Here is a 19,057-nt window from a genome sequence, read left to right as displayed (position 1 = left end):
CTGCTTGGGATTCTCGCTCTCCTCTCTCTCTGCCCCTCCCTGGCTCATGCTGTCTCTCTCTCTAAATAAATAAACTTAAAAAATTATTTAAAAAAAGACAAAAGAAAATTGCTAAGGACTTCTAGAACTCACTTTGACTGACATCAACTACCCTAATAAATAGAAAGGATAGCAATCGTGTAGTAGGAAGTATTCCATTCCTTTTCACCAGAATTACAGAAAACCTGAGAGCTTTGTGGGTGACCATGGAATTTAAATAAAATCCTGGGAGAAGAAAACAGAGATGTTCTAATGCTTTCACTGGTTATTTAAATTGGTGGCTTAGACTATTTCGTTTCTTGGAACGTTGCATTTCAAGCCAACATCACATACTGCAGTTCCCCTATAATTTTAGAGGCACTGAACCCCAAAATGAGAGAAAGATAAACTAAAGAGGTGTCTGAGAAGGGGAAACTGAGTCTTGTATATCATTCATCCTTTTCTAATAGTTACTTTAAAGGTCGTAATGCTTATCAAAAAAGTATAAGCAGTACTGAGGGGCATGAAAATTATAAGCAGCAGTGTCTTCACAAGTGTCCCAGTGTATCCGCAGGCATCTGGTGCGAAATTAGAAAAGATGGCACGTTTTATATTTGTTAGGGAGAGTCAAATGGTCCTGCAGGTTACACCCTTATACTGGGCCGTAGCTTAGGTAAGTGACTTTCCACTTACCCTTGTCGTGACAGTAGTAGGACAAGATTTTTAAAATGACTAATTTGAAAAAATTATGTTTTGATTTGTACTATTTAATCATGAGAGTTGTGCATCGTCTATGACTGCTCAGTAATTATTTATCTTTTCCTGTGAACTAGAGCTGCTGTAGTCTATGAATGAAGCAGATACAATAATTCACTCAGGTTTTCTTCTTAAACATTTTTGTTGTGGCATGCAGTTTTTGTCATGTGGATTTACGTGATAAAACGGGCTCCCTGGGGTGCTAGGACAGATCCTTACTGTTTATTCACTTTTCGCAAGTTAAATACATTCTAAATCAGTTGTTCACAAAGTTTAGCATGCATCAGGGTCAGCTGGACAGCTTGCTAAAAGATCGCTGATCCTCACCCCGGTGTTGCTGGTTCAGAAGGTCAGGGCTGGGACCAGAGAATGTGCATTTTTTTTTTTAAAGTTTATTTAAGTAATCTTTCCACCCAACATGGGGCTTGAACTCACGACCCCGAGATCAAGAGTTGCTTACTTTACTGATTGAGCCAGCCAGGCGCCCTGGGGAATGTGCATTTCTAACAAGTTTGCAGGGGATGCTGATAGTGCCAGTCCTAGAACGGTTCTAACTGAAGAAATCCTTGGAGACAGGCATCTGTAATTACTTATATTGAAAATCTGCTTCAGGAGAGACAAATGCATGAGATTTGATTCATACCCTCCAAGAGCTTTTACTTAGGATGTGGCAATTAGTTGACTATGCACACATCAAAACAATAGTGGACACATGTAATATACAAAATATATGATCAGAGGACACATGTTTTGTGTTAATCAAAGGTTTAAAAAGGGAGATAACATGAGAGGTGGGGTTTTGAAAGCTGATTGGGCATGGGTGCTGCAGACAAACAGAACAGCATCAATAAATGTATCCAGGCCAGGACTGTAGGGATATTATCAGCTCTCCTGGAAAGTCAGGTTCACGCAGAACAAAAGGAATAAGTATCCGCCCTGCCTGTCCATGGTTATTTTGAGGACCAAGTGAGTCTTTATGAAAAGAAAGCAAAAAAGAAAATTAGTCATCAAAAAGAAGGTAACCAAGTATGTAAGATAAACTTACAAAAAATATCCATAAAATCTTCCATTAAATTCTTTTTCTTTCTTCCTCTATTCCTTTTTCTAAATACATTTGAGTGGCACCAAATGAACTACGCCCACACAGTCGTGAAAATGGTTCCCTGTCCTGGCTTGGGAGACTGCCTAACGCTGTGAATGACTTGAAGGTCTTCAGCCACTGACATTCACAGAGCTAAAACCTTTATGTCAGATCCCTGACAAGCGATTAAGCCCTGGCTAGCGATTATCACCTTACGCTTTCAGAGAAATCTGTGCTTGTCCTGCATAGAAAAATCTAGTGGTAATTATGTACGAGAAGGCATGGTAGTGGTCAATTTCCGTGTGTTGATAAATGACTTTTAAGCAAATACAGAATACAAATGTGACAAAAAGTCCTGCAAAAGGTACAACGTAGCCGATTTTTATGTCCTTTCTAAACACCTTAGCATTGACTTAAGTATTCAAGGGTGTTGGGTCTTTGAACTTTGGAAGCCATCTCTCCTGAGTCATATCTGCTGAAAGAGGGGACACTTTCAAAGAAAAGTTGTTGAGGCTGAATAAGTAGCTCTCCAAACCCAGTTTTGTTTAGCTAGGTGTCAGCGGTGAGGTAGAACAAATACCAGGGGATACAAAGACATCAGAACGGAGTGGGTCTTCAGGTCTTACTAAGCAGACGTACGATGCTGGGCACATCACCGTTTCTCTGAGCTTATGAAACGATGTAGTTGAGCCAGCTGAAAACTAAGGTTCCCTCCTCTAATAATCTTCGGTGAGTAAGGAAGGAATGGCTGTCAGATGTTACTACCGAATATCAAGAGACATGGCAATCGACATCCCTCAGCTTAATGAGCAAAGTCTCCTTCCCGACTATCTTTACCCAAAGTCTCCCCAGGTAGATTCTAAGTAGGAAAGATTGTGCTCTACACCTGCAATATATCTACCAATGAGCATGGAATCTGGAATATGGTAGGCATTTAATAAATACTTATGGAAGACCCAACATCCTTGATTCTTGGATTCCCTTGCTGTTTACCACAGCAAATGATATAAATAAATGTGTATGTACTTTTATTATGGCAAAACGTACATAACACAAACCTTACTAGTTTAACCATTTGCACGTGCAGAGTTCATTGGCATTAAATACAGCCAGTGTCATGAAATCATCGCCACCATCTTTCTCCAGAACTTTTTTATCTTCCTAAACTGAAACTCTGCACCATTAAACCCTAACTCTCCATTTCCTCCTTCCCCCAGGACCTGACAATTACTATTCAACTTTCAGTCTCTGAATTTATTACGCCAGATACCTCTAGTTATACTCTAGATATAAGTGAGATAAAAAAAAAAATATGGGACACTCCAGAAATTTGCATCTCATACTCGTGTTGGAGCCGTGTTAATCTTTTCTTCATTGTTTCAATTTTAGCAGGTGTGCTACACGGAGATACTTCTGAAACCTTCTAGTACTGCTTACAAATTCTGTGAGTGGTTACTGAGAACTGCAGTGTTTGTTAGTGATAGGTCAGTGGCAAAGGTATCCTTAGTTTTCTTTTTATTTTATAAAATCTGTTTGATAATAGAAAACTGTAACAATTTAAAAACTGTAACTATTAGCTGTAACAAAGTTACGAACAAAGTTTCATAAGTGAAAATTTTAGAAAATGACTTACTGGTATCATTGGAGACTTACAAACAGCAAGAAGTGTATGTTGTTTGGTCATAGTCATTAAGTAAAGAAAAGTTTTCCTTTTTTAATATTTTTTTTTGAGAGAGAGAGAGAGAGAGAGAGAGACTGAGAGCAGGGAGGGGCAGAGAGAGAATCCCAAGCAGGCTCTGCGCCTTTCAGCACAGAGCCCAATGTGGGGCTTGAACTCACGAACTGTGAGATCATGACCTGAGCTGAAATCAATAGCCAGACATTTAACCGACTGAGCCACCAGGTGCCTGGGTAAAGAAAACAGTTTTAATGTAATAAAGAAAGGTCACATTATGAATGATTAATGAACGACTAATGCCTTCATATCCAGCTACAGACACACTACTTTCCTTATGGTGTATGTCATATCAAAAAGAGCATATTGGCACCTTCCTTTTTATCACATAAACTGACTACCATTTGAGAGAAAACCCATTTTAATTCTTTTGAGTCTTAGTACTCAACAAAATGAAGGTACGTTTTTTCACAAAAGAGTGACTAATTTAAAATTGTGAACAGCAGTCTTTCAACCTCCCCAAAAAACCCCCGCCCTAAACCCAGAATGTGAAATTTGGTTTGCTTCTAGAGTTTCCTAAATGAAAACAGTACAAAGTGCTAGTAAGTACAGCCATATTAACATGAGATGCTCCCTCTTGCACTCTCAGCCCTCCGCTGCTCATGTCCCAGGAAGTTCCTCCATAACTTGGCAAAGCTTCAGAAGCAGCTGGCTATGGCCTCGCGGCCACACCTCGCTGTTACAGCCTCTGGAAGAGAAGACACGACTAGTTTGCCAAGGCCAGACTGGCTCAGGCTATTGCTTCCGAGAGGCATGAACCTGGTAGCTGCCCCTTCTTCCTTCCTGGAGATGATAGTATCTCTGGTCTCTGTGGGTCTTTGGACCAGCTTTACCAAGTTCACTGTTAAAGAGGAAGCTGAACACATGGTTCTTCCATCTGCTCTGAGGAGATGGGCAGACTGCTCTAAGTGCCACCTAAACCAAAAGCAAAGACAGAGCCATACACGATATAGGGAGTCACCATTACCATTTACTGTGTCCAAGATGCAGTAAGATATAACTCATGTTTTTATTTTTTGAGAGAGAGAGAGAGAGAGAGAGAGAGAGAGAGAGAGAGAGAATATGAGTTGGGGAGGAGCACAGGGAGAGAGAATCCCAAGCAGGCTCCATGCACAGTATAGAGCCTGACCCGGGGCTCAATCCCACGACCCTGGGATCATGACCTGAGCCGAAATCAAGAGTTGGACACTTAACCAACTGAGCCAACCAGGTGCCCTTAACTCATGTTTCCACGAGCATAGGTAAATAAATAATATTTATAAAAAATTAAACATATTAAATAGGCTATTTTAAACCCACTGTTTTAGGTCAATAAATCTGTGCATAATAGTTGAAATTAAGTAGTACCCCTGTCCTGGGCCTCTGACCACTTGGTTTCTGACTCTCAGTCCAAAAGATTCTTTCTGAATAGTATTTTGATTCATACCCAGTCAACATTCCTTTGCACAAGTACCTCATAATTTGAAACAGGTTCACGGGTTGATCTCTTATTCTCGATCAGAAATGGTTCCCCGCTGTCCATGACTGACTTTCTCAAGCAGCCCACAGTATATATGACAGGAGAACAGTTAACCAAAAGTAATGGGGCTAACTAGGGGAATACACTGTCAAATGTGTTTCTGAGTTAAACAGCAAGAGGCAAATTAACATTCCTTCCATACCTTGCCTCACATGCAAACACATCCATCTCATTCCTGGTGAGTCTTTGTGGAAATATATTTCAAAATTAATCTCAATTTCAATGCATCTCTATATCCAGGGTGGCAGAAATACTGCCATTTTTTTCTCCTTTTTTAAAAATACGGACCTTGACGGCAGCTGCTTGCAGAAAACAAAATCACCAGCTTTCTTCCAGTCTAAGATCACTGGTTGTTCCCAAGACTCGACCAAAGAAAAAAAAAAAAATTCAGGACACATCTGCTGTAAGGTTCTATGCCAAGAAGTAGCCTAGCAGCCATCACTGTGGTCAAACTTTACTCCTCAATCATTTTTAGTTGCTAAGGATTTCTTTTTGGAATTTGATTCAAATTATAGGGCCATACGTAAGAGCTGATGAGTTAATAGAAAACTGCAGAGCTGCGCTGGACCATCAGAGGAATTGGTAGAGCTTAGTGTGGAAGGCACTGCCTCAGCTTCACCCACGTGGTCAGGGTGCACACACACACACACACACACACACACACACACACACACGAGATACGGCACGACAACAGACAAAAACTACTGACGTGTACTGCTCATCGTAATTAAAGAAAAAGCAAAATTCCGAGTAAAAGGTGACAGTTTGCTAAATTAATTTTCCTCCTACTTCTAGACAGTTAGTTACCCTCATAAATGGGGTCAGAGTGGAGTCATCTCATAATGGATACCTCTTCAAGGAGCGATGGTGCTTTAAAAACAACAGCAGTACCACCCAGATTGATCTACAGATCCAATGCAATCCCTTTTAAAATTGCCACTCTCTTTTTTGCAGAGATGGGGGGAAAAAAAAGGACCCTAAAATTCATATGAAAAGCAAGGGGCCCCACACGGTCAAAACAATCTTAAAAAGAGAACAAAGGTGGCAGACTCATACCTCTCAATTTCAAAACTTACTACATAGCTACAGTAATCAAAACCGTGTCATACTGTAAGAAGACAGACATACAGAGCAAAGGAATGGAATTGAGAGTCAAGAAACAAACCCAGGGGTGCCTGTGTGGCTCAGTCGGTTAAGCATTTGACTTTCTCGGCTCAGGTCATGATTCCAGGGTTGTGGAGTCCTGAGTTGGGCTCCACGCTGAGCGTACAGCCTGCTTGGGATTATCTCTGCCCCTCCCCCTCCTCGTGTACACTCTCTCTAAAATAAATAAAATAAAATAAAAAATAAATATAAAATCTACCTAATTGAGAAGTCATTCGTTATGAAAAATGAAGAGTATGAGTCGAATAAGTTGATAGCTCTCTTTCTCTCTCTCTCTCTCTCACTTTCTCTTAGGATTTATTTTCTCCTTGATTCCCTTCCTTGACTAAGACTTATACATATAAGGATACTTAAAATTCTCGGCACAAATGAATGTCCCATTCTGTTGGTTTGGCAAGTGCTGTAAATATTCTATTTTAAACTTAGACTACTTTGGATTCATTAAATCCCAAAATCAATAGGTTTGTTAGGGGCAGAGAATGGAAACACTGTCTTTGAAATAAACATGCTGAATTTTTCCCAAAGAGTAGAACATTTTATCAAGAGGCCACAGTAAAATTGTAATAATAAATTAGAAGCATTCTTTCATTAGCACTAGTTTCTTGGTCTCCTGCCACATATTTCAATCCTACCCCATTCACTGTGGATTTATTCAGCCAGAGATCCTTCCAACATCTGTTTTATAATAATATGTGTTTTTATTAATTTTGAATGCTAAAAGGAAAAAAACAATCCCAGGGTATGAAACAATTATGCCTTCCTTTCCCCCTTCCTTCCTACTGCCTTTCTCATAAATTGGTTATCACCGCGTTCTGCGATACAGCCATCTCTCAGTTGTGAGCCCCAATAGTTTTAGCCTTGAGGTAGCTGCAAAAGGAAGCACGTTTGATAAATAACCTCAGAGCTGATAGAAAAGGTAGAAAAGAATCCTTTTAGCACAGACTTAAGGAAGATTACAAAGGGCAAAAAAACCCAACCATTCTGAGATAGCAATTTGCCAACGTGAAGGTTGAGCTGAACAGCAGAGGTGAAGGGACTCTGCCTTTTGGAAGGGTTAAAAGACAATTAAAACAGAACATGGACACTCAAGAGGGTGCATATTTTCATTAAAATATGGATTCTATCATTTGCTGAATGAAAAGCAAAGTCCTAAACAGCTATTTTAAATGAATGAGGGGATTTTTTTCCCGTCTACAATGTCTTAAGCCCTTTTTTTTGCAATAAAACTTCATAATTTGCATGCAAATGACTTTTTTAAAAGGGAAAACATTAAGTAATATATGGCTGTGCCTGGGAACTTGCACATAATAATTCAAACCGAACTGAAAAATTGTTATAAAATAATAAGAAAAGAAGCTTTTATAAAACCAAGAGGGCCATTTTGATAATCCTACTTACTGGGGAAGCAAATCAAATAAATAGCCTCAGACTCTGATCGACAGGAGAGTCAAACCAGACAACATACTTAGTAAGTCGAGTGTCAAAGTATGTGAATTGGACAGATAACCAAAGAGCAGAGGGTCATGGAAATTATATCAAATTGCTTTGATACCTTTGTCAACTGCACCCAGTTTGTTGGCTTGATCATTTACAGCCACAGAGGATGCTGTAGCCAAGGAAAGAGATTTGTTTGGTGCAACATCGTTAGACGCTAAGGAAGGAGCTCAGGGTGGGTCTTTGGGGTTATGAAGGAGTCCATCTGATCAACCTAAGTGAAGGAGCATCTATCTTGCAACCTGGGGATTTGCTTCAACCTTGTCTACAATTACTAATACCTATAAACACCAGGTCCTCTGCTAGATCCTAAGGATGCAAAGAAGACCAAGACGTGTCCGGGAAGAGGATGTGGGGTGGGTAGACATGTAAACAAAGAATTAAATACCAAGTGGAGTGTTAGAGGTGGATACATGGTGCTTTAGACGCTGTGGTTAAGCAGAAGAAAATTCTATGCGAGAGAGAACGGGTAGCAGAGAAAGCATGAATGTTGGACTTGGGTGGACCTTGGGTCCAACGTCACCATCACCACTACAATCTGTAAGGACGAGTTAGCAACCTCTCTCTAAGGTTCGGTTGGTTTTTGCAACTGCAGACGGCGGATGCTATCATTGAATTCATCAGTGTTGTCGCTAGCTCCCATGCTGCATTTGGGTGAATTACAAGAAAGCTCTGCTTCTTCAAGTGGACATGGCCCAACATCAGAGGGCTTGGCTCTGTGAGTGGGATGCAGAACGTCAGCTGTACTCTTCACTTAAACCACCTGCCGCATCTGTATGTGGTGGCCCTGGACCTCAAGGGTGAATGTTCACAAACAACTTGGACTGTCAACATCATCCTAACACATACACATTAGTTTGCTACATGGCTGTCACTCAACTACCAGCCCTTCTCTCTTGCTCCCTATACACTAGTCAAGGTTTTATAGGAGCATGGACATTTCAGTTGAGTATTGAAGGGTGCCATTTTTGAAACAAGGAAGAACCATTTACAGGTCTTGAGAATGGTAAGAAATCATGGCTGCAGGAGAGGAAGGTGTCATGGATAAATATAGGTCAACTGGGAGAACCCATAATGGAGACTGTAGTATGAATCAATTTCAAGAGAAATACAGTGATTTCTTCCTTATACACACTGGCTGAAGTGTGAGCAATGTGTGGGATATTCTGATAGTCTGGGATATGTTACTGGGATTTAGTGGACAGGCTGTTGCTAGACCTAGGGATTTGGAATTTCCTGGGGTTAACAGTGAAATAGCACAGACAGAGCGGATTCTTCAGGAAAGCAAAATGGCGAACAAGGCCAGAGCCGAATTCACTGGCATGATGAATGCTATGGTCCAGTCAGTCACTTTACCGTTCGTACAAATTTCATGCCAATCCATGCCCTTCCCTTCTTTCTACTATGGCTAGTTTCTTCCTCATTTTTGTTCCTATCAGAGAATTCTACTCTAATGGGAACATAAATTTAGTGAAACAGATACAGCTGTGCCACTAAAGCTTCCAGCAGTTCCTGAGACTGGCAAAAACCCTTCAAGAGCACCTGTTTTCCTTATTTAATAAAACTACTGTTATTTTTTCTCTAGATATTTTACTGCATTAAACATGTCCTAATTGCCCACATTCATAAGCACAAACTTTTATACAGCAGGCATGCATTCACAGGTACTTCCAATCTTGCTTTGCCAGTGGATCTAAATTTTAGTATCCTTCTTACTTGCACAGAACTGGCTCTAAATCTAAAATTTGACTATATAGGGGCTCCTGGGTGGCTTGGTCGGTTAAGCATCCAACTCTTGGATTTGGCTCAGGTCACAATCTCATGGTTCATGGGCCTGAACCCTGAGTCAGGCTCTGTGCTGACAGTGTGGAGCTTGCTTGGAATCCTCTCTCTCTCTCTGCCCCTCCCCTGCTTGCTCTCTATCTTTCTCTCAAAAAATAAATAAACATTTAAAGTTTGATTATATTAAAAATGCAAGTCACTGGGGCGCCTGGGTGGCGCAGTCGGTTAAGCGTCCGACTTCAGCCAGGTCACGATCTCGCGGTCCGTGAGTTCGAGCTCCGCGTCGGGCTCTGGGCTGATGGCTCAGAGCCTGGAGCCTGTTTCCGATTCTGTGTCTCCCTCTCTCTCTGCCCCTCCCCCGTTCATGCTCTGTCTCTCTCTGTCCCAAAAATAAATAAACGTTGAAAAAAAAAATTAAAAAAAAAAATGCAAGTCAGACTAATGACAAAGACTACCCGAAATTATTAGAAAGAGTACAAGAAGTAAACTGGAAGAAATCTATGAAGATCCTATTTAGAAAGTAGGCTAAAAACCAAACAAAAACCAACCCCAACAACTTCTACCGTGGAAAATTTAAAACTTTTACAAAAGGAAAGAGAATACTATGAAGGGCTCCCACTATGCTTAAACAGATTAGCACTGTTGCCGACCTTCTTTCATCTAGATTCGTCCTTTGAAAGTGAGTTATTTTTTAAAAAATTTTTAACGTTTATTTATTATTGAGAGAGAGACAGAGTGAGCAGGGGAGGGGCAGAGAGAGGGGGAGACACAGAATCCGAAGCAGGCTCCAGGCTCTGAGCTGTCAGTACAGAGCCTGACGCAGGGCTTGAACCCACGAACTGTGAGATCATGACCTGAGCTGAAGTCGGTTGCCCAACCAACTGAGCCACCCAGGCGCCCCTAAAAGTGAGTTATTTTTAAATCTTCCTTCAAATGAAGAAGATAACTAAGCTCAATCCAGAAAAGGCATTCTCCCCAGGGTGCTCTCTTCCATAGCTTTGATACTGGGAGCTCTAATCGGAGGCAAATAGGTCTACTTCATGGACATTCATTAAGGCAAACGCCTTGTTCTACAGAAAACAGCCATTTAAAAATGGAAGCAAGAAGGATTTTTTTTTTAAAAGATTATTTTAGGATTTGATATCTAGTACATTTAGAAGGACAAATTTTTTTTTTTTTAAACAACATGCTCATAATCCAACTTCAGAGTTGAGGCTTGCTTTTTTGTAAGAAAAAAAAAAAATCCCACGATTCTAAATTATGTGAATATCCTCCCTGTCAACTGAGATCTGAAGTTCACTGTATTGTCCTATTCTTGGGCATTTTGCAACACTCAAGATAGCTGAATCACCATCTGTTCTGTGGAAGTGGAACTCATGAGTGGCCACTGTTTTCAGTAGCATTTTGCTGAATAAAAAGCTCTGATAATTTAGTGAGAAAGAGTCCACCATAATTACTGGGTGAGGTCATTAACTTTCTAATCCTTTGCAATAGCTTATTCCCCTATAGTTTGGTATTACTAACAGCATCTCAGTTGAAGACACATAAGAAAATAAGCTTATTAAGACAGGTATGAGGCAAAAATGCATTCATCCAGAAGATCTGAACTCCACTTCATTAAGAGTGATGATTTCTTTGATTTTGTCCCTTCTACAACTTTTTGGAGGACTTTCTTTCTTATGTTTATTTTTTTAATATTTATTTTTGAGAGAGAGAGAGAGAGAGAGAGGGAGCTAGTGAGCTGGGGAGAGGCAGAAAGAGGGAGACACAGAAACCAAAGCAGGCTCCAGGCTCCAAGCTGTCAGCACAGAGCCCGATGAGGTGCTCGAACCCATGAACTGTGAGATCAAGTCAGACGCTTAACCAACCGAGCCACCCAGGCATCCCTGGAGGACTTTCTTTTTTCTTTCTTTCTTTCTTTCTTTCTTTCTTTCTTTCTTTCTTTCTTTCTTTCTTTCTTTCTTTTCTTTTCCTTCCTTCCTTCCTTCCTTCCTTCCTTCCTTCCTTCCTTCCTTCCTTCCTTCCTTCCTTCCTTTCTTTTTAAATGTGTTTAATTTTGAGAGAAAGAGACAGAGCACGAGTCGGGAAGGGACAGAGAGAGAGGGAAACACAGAATCCAAAGCAGGCTCCAGGCTCTGAGCTGTCAGTACAGAGCCTGATGTAGGGCCTGAACCCACGAACTGAGAGATCATGACCTGAGCTGAAGTCAGACGCTTAACCAACTGAGCCAACCACGTGACCCTGGAGGACTTTCTTATACTTCCTCAACACACAGTATTTAAAGGTTCCTTCTAATTTTCTATCCCCAAATACATCGAACAAGAATACTCATTTCTTTTAGAAATATAATAGCATGAAAGATTAATTGGAAAGCCTGTCTTCAATCCATGGTCTACATTAAAAACTCTCCGGACTGTCCTCTTAAGATCTTGGTCAACACTGACTTGAGTAGAAGTTTAGAGAACACTATCATGAAGTCTCTTTTTTAACCATGTAGCCTGAAGGATACTTGAATCCATCTGTTAACACACAGTATGAGCAGACCGCCATCACCTGATACATGCCGAGTACTTGAGAGCAATACACACAATATTTACAAGGCAGGACTGAGCTAGAAAAGAAAGAGTACAATAGCATTGGCACGAAATGTAACAAAGCAAGCCAAGTGGTGTTTCAGGCACTTTTACAGGAGGAATTCCTGTAATGGGCGTACCCATCTACAACGTCCTGGGTGTTCTGATTTCAGACAACCTACCTCTATTTCCAACCCAATTAACAAAGGGCAGGTTTGTTACGGACAGGGATATATTGCTTATTTCCTGACAGCTGATGGACCAATCTCCAGGACACATACATTTCCTTTAGATTGAAAGATTCATTAACATAACTGCCATCTATGGGCTTTTGCGTGGTAAAGCCAAACAAATATGGGCATTTGGCGGGGGCGTGTTGTGGAGAATGATATTATGCGATACTTTACTCCCTTTCTAAGAAAAACAAAAATGTGAAAACGCACTGATTTGAAATATTAAGTATGACGTTAGGAAAACTAGGGACATAAAAGACAGTGGACACACAACGCCAATTTCCTGGTTTTGAGGACGTATCATAGTTCTGTAAGATGTTACTGTTGAGGAAGGGGGGTGATGTGTATACTGGACCTCTCTGTATTAGTGTTCCATGAGTGTGTGATTATGTCAAAATAAAGCCTTAATTAAAGATAAGAGGCACATATTTACTGAAGTTTAAACAACAACACGGTTCAGAGAACACACATGGCCATTGGGGGCGGGGCATCAGAAAGAACGGTTACTGAACTTCCATGTCAGAAGACACGGTTTTGTGCTCTTGCTCTACTACGGAGGACATGTGACAAGGACACAGGCAAGTAAATTTCTTAAATTCTAGGTTTGAGCTCTTTCACCCATAAAATGGAAATATCATGCCCACGTGTAAGGTTATGATTAGTTCTTTCCCCCCTACCCCCCGCCCTGCCCCGCGAGATCTTTCACTGTGAAAGTGAAGTCTGTTCTTTTTCCTTCCATAGATCAGAGCACTGGAGATTCCTGCTGCAGATGAACTCAGTTACCTGATTTTCTCCTACAGGAGAGAACAATGTTTAAAGGTTCGGCATGAAAAGAGCAGCTGACTTACCAACTTCATCCTGAATCTCCTCGGCCACGGCAGGCACATTGTAGAGCAGGGACAGAGACTGGTTCATGCGCTCGTAAATCACACGCAGATGTGTCATAACCTGCGATAAAGGGAAAAGTTTTTTCCTCACTGAGCACCACAGATAGACACAAATTTCCAAAATAAAACTGACAAAATGCTGGAACTTGTGACCTAAAAGGGCATTCTTATTTTTCTTGTTCTTCCATTTTTTTATTCTCTAACTTCAGAGCTGTTTTCAAGTTCCTACTGTATTGTATGCTTGGAGCCATAAATTACAAGGCCAACTGAAAAGAGCATTTCTGCCCAACACTGATTCCTAATATTTAGACTCCCTAAGTAACCCCTAATGCTCTAATTATATTTCTGCACAAATTTTCCAAAAGATAGGAACACATTTCAATTTGACTGGATCTTTCTCTTCCCCCCTTCCATCCTTTCCTTCCTCCCTCTTTTTCTATCGATCGATTGATTGATCGACCTACCCACCTACCTACCTGTTTAAAATTCTTCTATTTCAGGAAATGTAAAATTTCAGATTGCCAGAGGTAGATTTCATCTGTCAACCATTGGGAATGTGAATAAAACACATTATTACAAGGGCTTCACCTAGGCTCCCATTTATATCCAAGCACTGTGGTAGCAGTGGAATTTATGATTGCCCATCACAATCTAATTGAACCAATTTTAGAGGTTTTGGTTAATACGACTTTGGTTTTCTTCACTTTAGTCATCAGAGTTTTAAATGGATCCTTAAGAATCGGCACCATGGACACTCAGGATTTTTATATTCCTTATTATTTTCATAAATCAGGAAACGTCAAAGCCCATGTTGGTGTAAGACAAGCCTGTAGAATTTACCAGGTTTTAAAGAACTCTTGCTACAGAGGTCAAGTGCCCATAAGTACTCAGGGAATACCTTGCAAGGCCACTGTGCTATCAAGGTTGCACATGATGACCACACTCAGTGCTCACCTGGGACCGGATCTGAGCAGCTTTCTTTGGGTCCACCATGCGTACGTGTTCAAAATGCTTCAGGGTGTGTTGCCTGTCCTTCTGTTCAGCGCGGACATACTTCTTTAGCATGTTGAACACATGACGAGGCTGTCGTGGAAAAAAAAAAACCCCACACCTTTCAGGTCTGTGCAAAATACTGCTTCTTCCAGGGGTTCTGGGTCAGAGATCCTACGAACTCATCCCATCATGTGAAAGGATTATAAGTCATCTTTTTGCAATTTTCCCACTACTTTCTTAATGGGTAATTACTTAGTTGATTGGCCATTTTTCATTTTGACAAGAGCATTTAGCATTCGGCATACAGGATGACTGTCCATAATCAACATTTTCTTTTTAAATGGCAGTATACTGCTACAGAAAGAGATGATTTTTATTTTTAAGAGAGAGAGAGAGAGTATGTGCAAGGGGGGGAGAGGGGCAGAGGGAGAGAGAAAGAGAATCTCAAGCAGGCTACATGCTCAGCGCAGAGCCTGATGTGGGGCTCCATCCACAACCCTGGGATCATGACCTGAGCCAAAATCAAGAGTCAGACGCTCAACCAACTGAGCCAGCCAGGTGCCCCAAAGAGATGGTTTTGGAGCTGTAATATTTACGTTAGGTCCCTCCCCTCTCCCCAACCAAATACATAGGGGCATATGTAAGACTACATTTCTACATGCGTAGTCTTAGTGGTTATCTCCATAGTAACACTGCAGAAATAACCCCATCACCAGTAGCATATAAAATACAATAATCAAGATGAGAAAAATAATAGACAACTTAACCACTACTAATTTGTAGGCCAAGGTATAACTCACAAGCTTTCAGGCACGTTAGTTTCCCAGGAGAAAGGCCAATGTGAAACTGTAGTTATTTTACTTTGAAATGTAATTAAATTCTTTCTATGCCATCAGATTCTAATTCTTTCAACAACAATTAAGTTTCTTAGGTGCTTTTTTTTTTTTCCTGATTGGTTATATTTCATTTTTACTCTAGAGTTACTTGAAAACATTCATCCTAATAAAAAAAGGACAAAGGCTCCTTTGCCTTCAATGATTCCATTGCTATGTGTATTCTACTATAGCATCCTACTATGTGATTTTGTGAAGTGATTTCTAAAGATACACATTTCTTCTTCATTAAAACAAACAAACAAGCAAACGAACCCTATGAAAGTTCATGTCAGGAATAGAATTTTCGCCATTTGGGCAAACCCAGTTATTACTAACCAGGTCATGGGCACCTTGAAAACTAGCTGGAAGGTACAGAATTTATTTCCAGAGATGGTATATTGGGAATAGGGTGAAGGCTGTAGTATTTTATGGGATGTTCCTGCTCTTCTCCTTTGGCTGAGTTAGGGGTCACCTCCCCGATATCCCGGGGAGAAGTGGTATCCTTTTTTTATACCCCATGAAATGCTACATATATCTCCATTATTGCACTTACCACAGTCTATTAAATTATTTCTCTTGTATTTTCTTTTTAAAGTTTACTTATTTTGAGAGACAGAGAGAGAGAAACCCAAGAAGGTTCCGCGCTCTGCTCTCAGCACAGGGCCTGACGTGGGGCTGGATCCAACAAACCATGAGATCATGACCTGAGCCAAGATCAAAAACCGGATGCTTAAGTGACTGAGCCACCCGGACGCCCCCAATTACTTATGTTTCTGACTGCTTTCTTGAACTGTGACATCTTTAAGGGCCAGATTTGGTCTTTCTTTATCAGGGATCACACAGTACCCAGTGCCTGATGCAGAGAGGGTACCCTGTACTTGCTTGCTTTAGCTGTCTGCAGGCCACCTTCCTACACTTAAGAAAGGAAACAAATACAATAAAAAGAAAATAAACCTGTGCTCATCTGCCTTATTTCTTTCATCCTACAAGAAACGTAATTCTCCATAATTCCAAAAAAAGGCAGACATCACAGCTAGCAACATAGCTTTTGGCAATGCATCATTATAATTCTCATTTGTACTCTGAAGTCTAGTTGAATCTACAAATCAGAGAATGATCTTTTAAACCCCAGAGCAGAAAAGTAATAAAAGAGATAACAACTGACCAGCTACATTGATTATATATATGTACATATGTGTGTGTATGTATGTGTGTGTGTGTGTGTGTGTGTATGTATATATTTAAAAGACGATTCGTTTAACGGCAGGATATTATTGAATGTAATGGATACTTTATATGCAGGATTGTGCAGTCAGGATATTACAAACCCTTGATCCCCTTGCTTGTTATTTAACACCAAGGCCTTTAAAAAACTCCCTCTAGGAGGGAGGCAAACCATAAGAGACTCTTAAATACTAAGAACAAACTGAGGGTTGATGGGGGGTTGGGGAGAGGGGAAAGTGGGTGATGGGCATTCAGGAGGGCACCTGTTGGGATGAGCACTGGGTGTTGTATGGAAACCAATTTGACAGTAAATTATATTTAATATAAAAAAAATAAATAATTCCCTCTACTTCTATCATGATGATCCCTCCAAGGCTGGAGACAGAAAGGATCTAATTGCATCTATTCACAATGTCCCTGCCCCTGATGTGTGCAAGCTGACTGACTGCATGTGCTTTCTTAGCTCTATTTCATTATTTTCTCTTGAAAAGGCTTCATTGTTTTGAGGAAAATGGAAATTTTTTTTCTTTTAAAGAGTTCATATAAGAAAAAATACTTCAATTAAACATAAGGATTGCTTTCTTATAACCTTCTTTCCTTCTTATTTATTTTGCAGCCAGTCACCTATGAATGTTTCTATAAGGCATTTTGTCTTGAAACGCCGGTCACCAAAGAGCATGTGCACCAGAATATAAAGGCGCCACACTGGTCTTGTCATTACTGCATTAAAGCCGAATCTCAAATCGGACAATGGAGGGGTAACTTCTGACAACTAACATTTGGGTCTGCCCTTTTTCTTCCACTATCGCCCAAAACAGCACACATTCCCACTTGCAAATTATTACTGTTAACATGAATTTTAAAATGAATTTGAGAGTCCCCCATATTATCCAGGCCTCAAATTTTTCTTCTGTGCAATTCACATAAGAGTATCTTTCATACAGAGTACACTGAGTATTAACCACGTTCTGTGTTAGCTGTCGAGGGTAATGCTTAGTTCACAGCAGGTGCACAGTACACACCTATTTCTTCCACTCAGTCCTTGCCTCCAATGCCCAGCCCCTTTTCTTTCCTCTAAGCAGTAACAGCTCAACACTTATTGGCTATTTATATGAATGAGCGAGACCATGTGCTTTATGCATAGTAACTCACCAAATCTTCCTATCAACCCTATGGCTGGGGCTTTATCATAGATAAAACACAGCACAAAGAAGGTAGAGGGTTATATGGCTGGTTACACAGCTAGTTACAGAGCTAGTCCGTGGTATAGTGAGAACAGAGAGTCTGGCTCTGGCTCTTAACCCTGTTCTCCCGATCAGCTATGTGATCATGCCTTTCAAGGAAACTCTAACATGGGTCAAGCTAAAAATAATTCCAAAAGCAACTTGCATAGTTGAATACAGAGAGAAATAATTGAGTGGTTAGAAATGAGTCTGTTCTAGGAGTCCTCGCCTAAATCTCTAGTGCTTATAAGCTCAGATGATATTCTTTGGGGATATGATCACACCCGCTCTTATCATTGTGCAGAAGACCATCCGGATTTAGCTTAGTCAGTCTCTCAACTGCTGTTCCTGCTTTCTGGCACTCCATTTTCAGCTACTGTGTCAGATGTAGGGAGGCGAAATGGCAAGACAGGAATGTCCTTTGTCAATTTGTTTAGGATTACTAGAAAACGATTAAAGGTATTAGTTAAAAGTTAGGCTTTTATGACACGCACAGATTCTAGTTCTCCATCCATCCTTCCTTACTTATCGCCTATTAAGATGGAAAATTAAATGGTCATTGTGTTCACATGTTTAAAATTGCTTATCTTATTTAACACCAACATTTCTTCATTTCAGAAATATATTTCCAAATTCCCCCAACAAATCCCTAGAGCTTGACAATGAACCAGAAGCACACCAGGATCTCATGATTCCCCAAGGCCTCAGCATGGCTTGCCCTCACTTTACCAGGAAACAAAGCTCCTGCAAGAATAATGAGCCCTAAGAGCCCATTGTAAGCTATGACCTCATCATTGTTTATATGAGCTCAGACACACATTGTGTGTGTGTGTCTAATATACACATAAGCCTTTTTCTTCCTAATGCCTACGCCTCGGGACATGAGATAATTCAGGAAGACATTACCATGCCCCTCAATAAATGAATTACATGGCTCTGCTCGGTTGATGCATCCATGCAAACACATTTCTAAGAATCGTGCTTAGAAATGAAAAAAAAAAAAATCAGATTAGCTCTTATGTTGGAACAGGCAGATATGTCACACCAAATAAAATGGTGGTTATGTCTGCACCTGAGAAACAAATATCATTCTTAGGTAACAAAGAAAAACATTAACATTTCTCTATGCTTTTATATCTTTGATTTGCTTTAAGTAAAAAAAAAAAAAAAAAAAGCCAAAAAGGGCGTTGCCTTTGGTATATGATTCATTGCATATTTTAATCAAAGAAGTAATTGCTTTTACCACTTTTAGCCAGAATACAGAATTACCAAGGATTAAAACTAGTTATTTCTAGAGATGTACCATCCATGCATTTCATCCATACATTTCAGGATAAAAGGGAATCTCTTGGGGGTTTATTTCATTATGCTAAGACAAAGATAAGTTTCTTAAAATTGTAATTAAAAACACAGTAATATACAAAAATAAGAGAAAAAAACATCTCTACAGAAATGTATTCTCTTAAAGTAACTGATTCTACTATTGTCACAATAGTTACA

General features: G+C 40.2%; 1 protein-coding gene and 1 non-coding gene across 8 annotated transcripts in view; both read right to left on the bottom strand.

The window, feature by feature from the left end:
- APP (amyloid beta precursor protein) overlaps nucleotides 1-19,057 on the bottom strand; it is a 275,601-nt gene that overhangs the window by 50,471 nt on the left and 206,073 nt on the right. For all 7 annotated transcript variants that reach the window (XM_040484123.1, XM_040484124.1, XM_040484121.1 and 4 more), the window contains 2 exons: nucleotides 14,197-14,325; nucleotides 13,204-13,303 (listed from right to left, as the gene is read on the bottom strand). In XM_040484123.1, the coding sequence (XP_040340057.1) occupies nucleotides 13,204-13,303; nucleotides 14,197-14,325 (229 nt within the window). The remainder of the gene's footprint in view (nucleotides 1-13,203; nucleotides 13,304-14,196; nucleotides 14,326-19,057) is intronic.
- LOC121036545 (U6 spliceosomal RNA) lies at nucleotides 3,162-3,266 on the bottom strand. Its single transcript, XR_005793381.1, has one exon. It is a non-coding gene; the product is annotated as a U6 spliceosomal RNA (small nuclear RNA).

The sequence above is a fragment of the Herpailurus yagouaroundi genome, unplaced genomic scaffold (genome assembly GCF_014898765.1).
Source record: "Herpailurus yagouaroundi ecotype Mexico unplaced genomic scaffold, PumYag 162, whole genome shotgun sequence".
In the NCBI taxonomy this organism is placed as follows: domain Eukaryota; kingdom Metazoa; phylum Chordata; class Mammalia; order Carnivora; family Felidae; genus Herpailurus; species Herpailurus yagouaroundi.
This window is presented reverse-complemented; position numbering and strand designations above follow the sequence as displayed.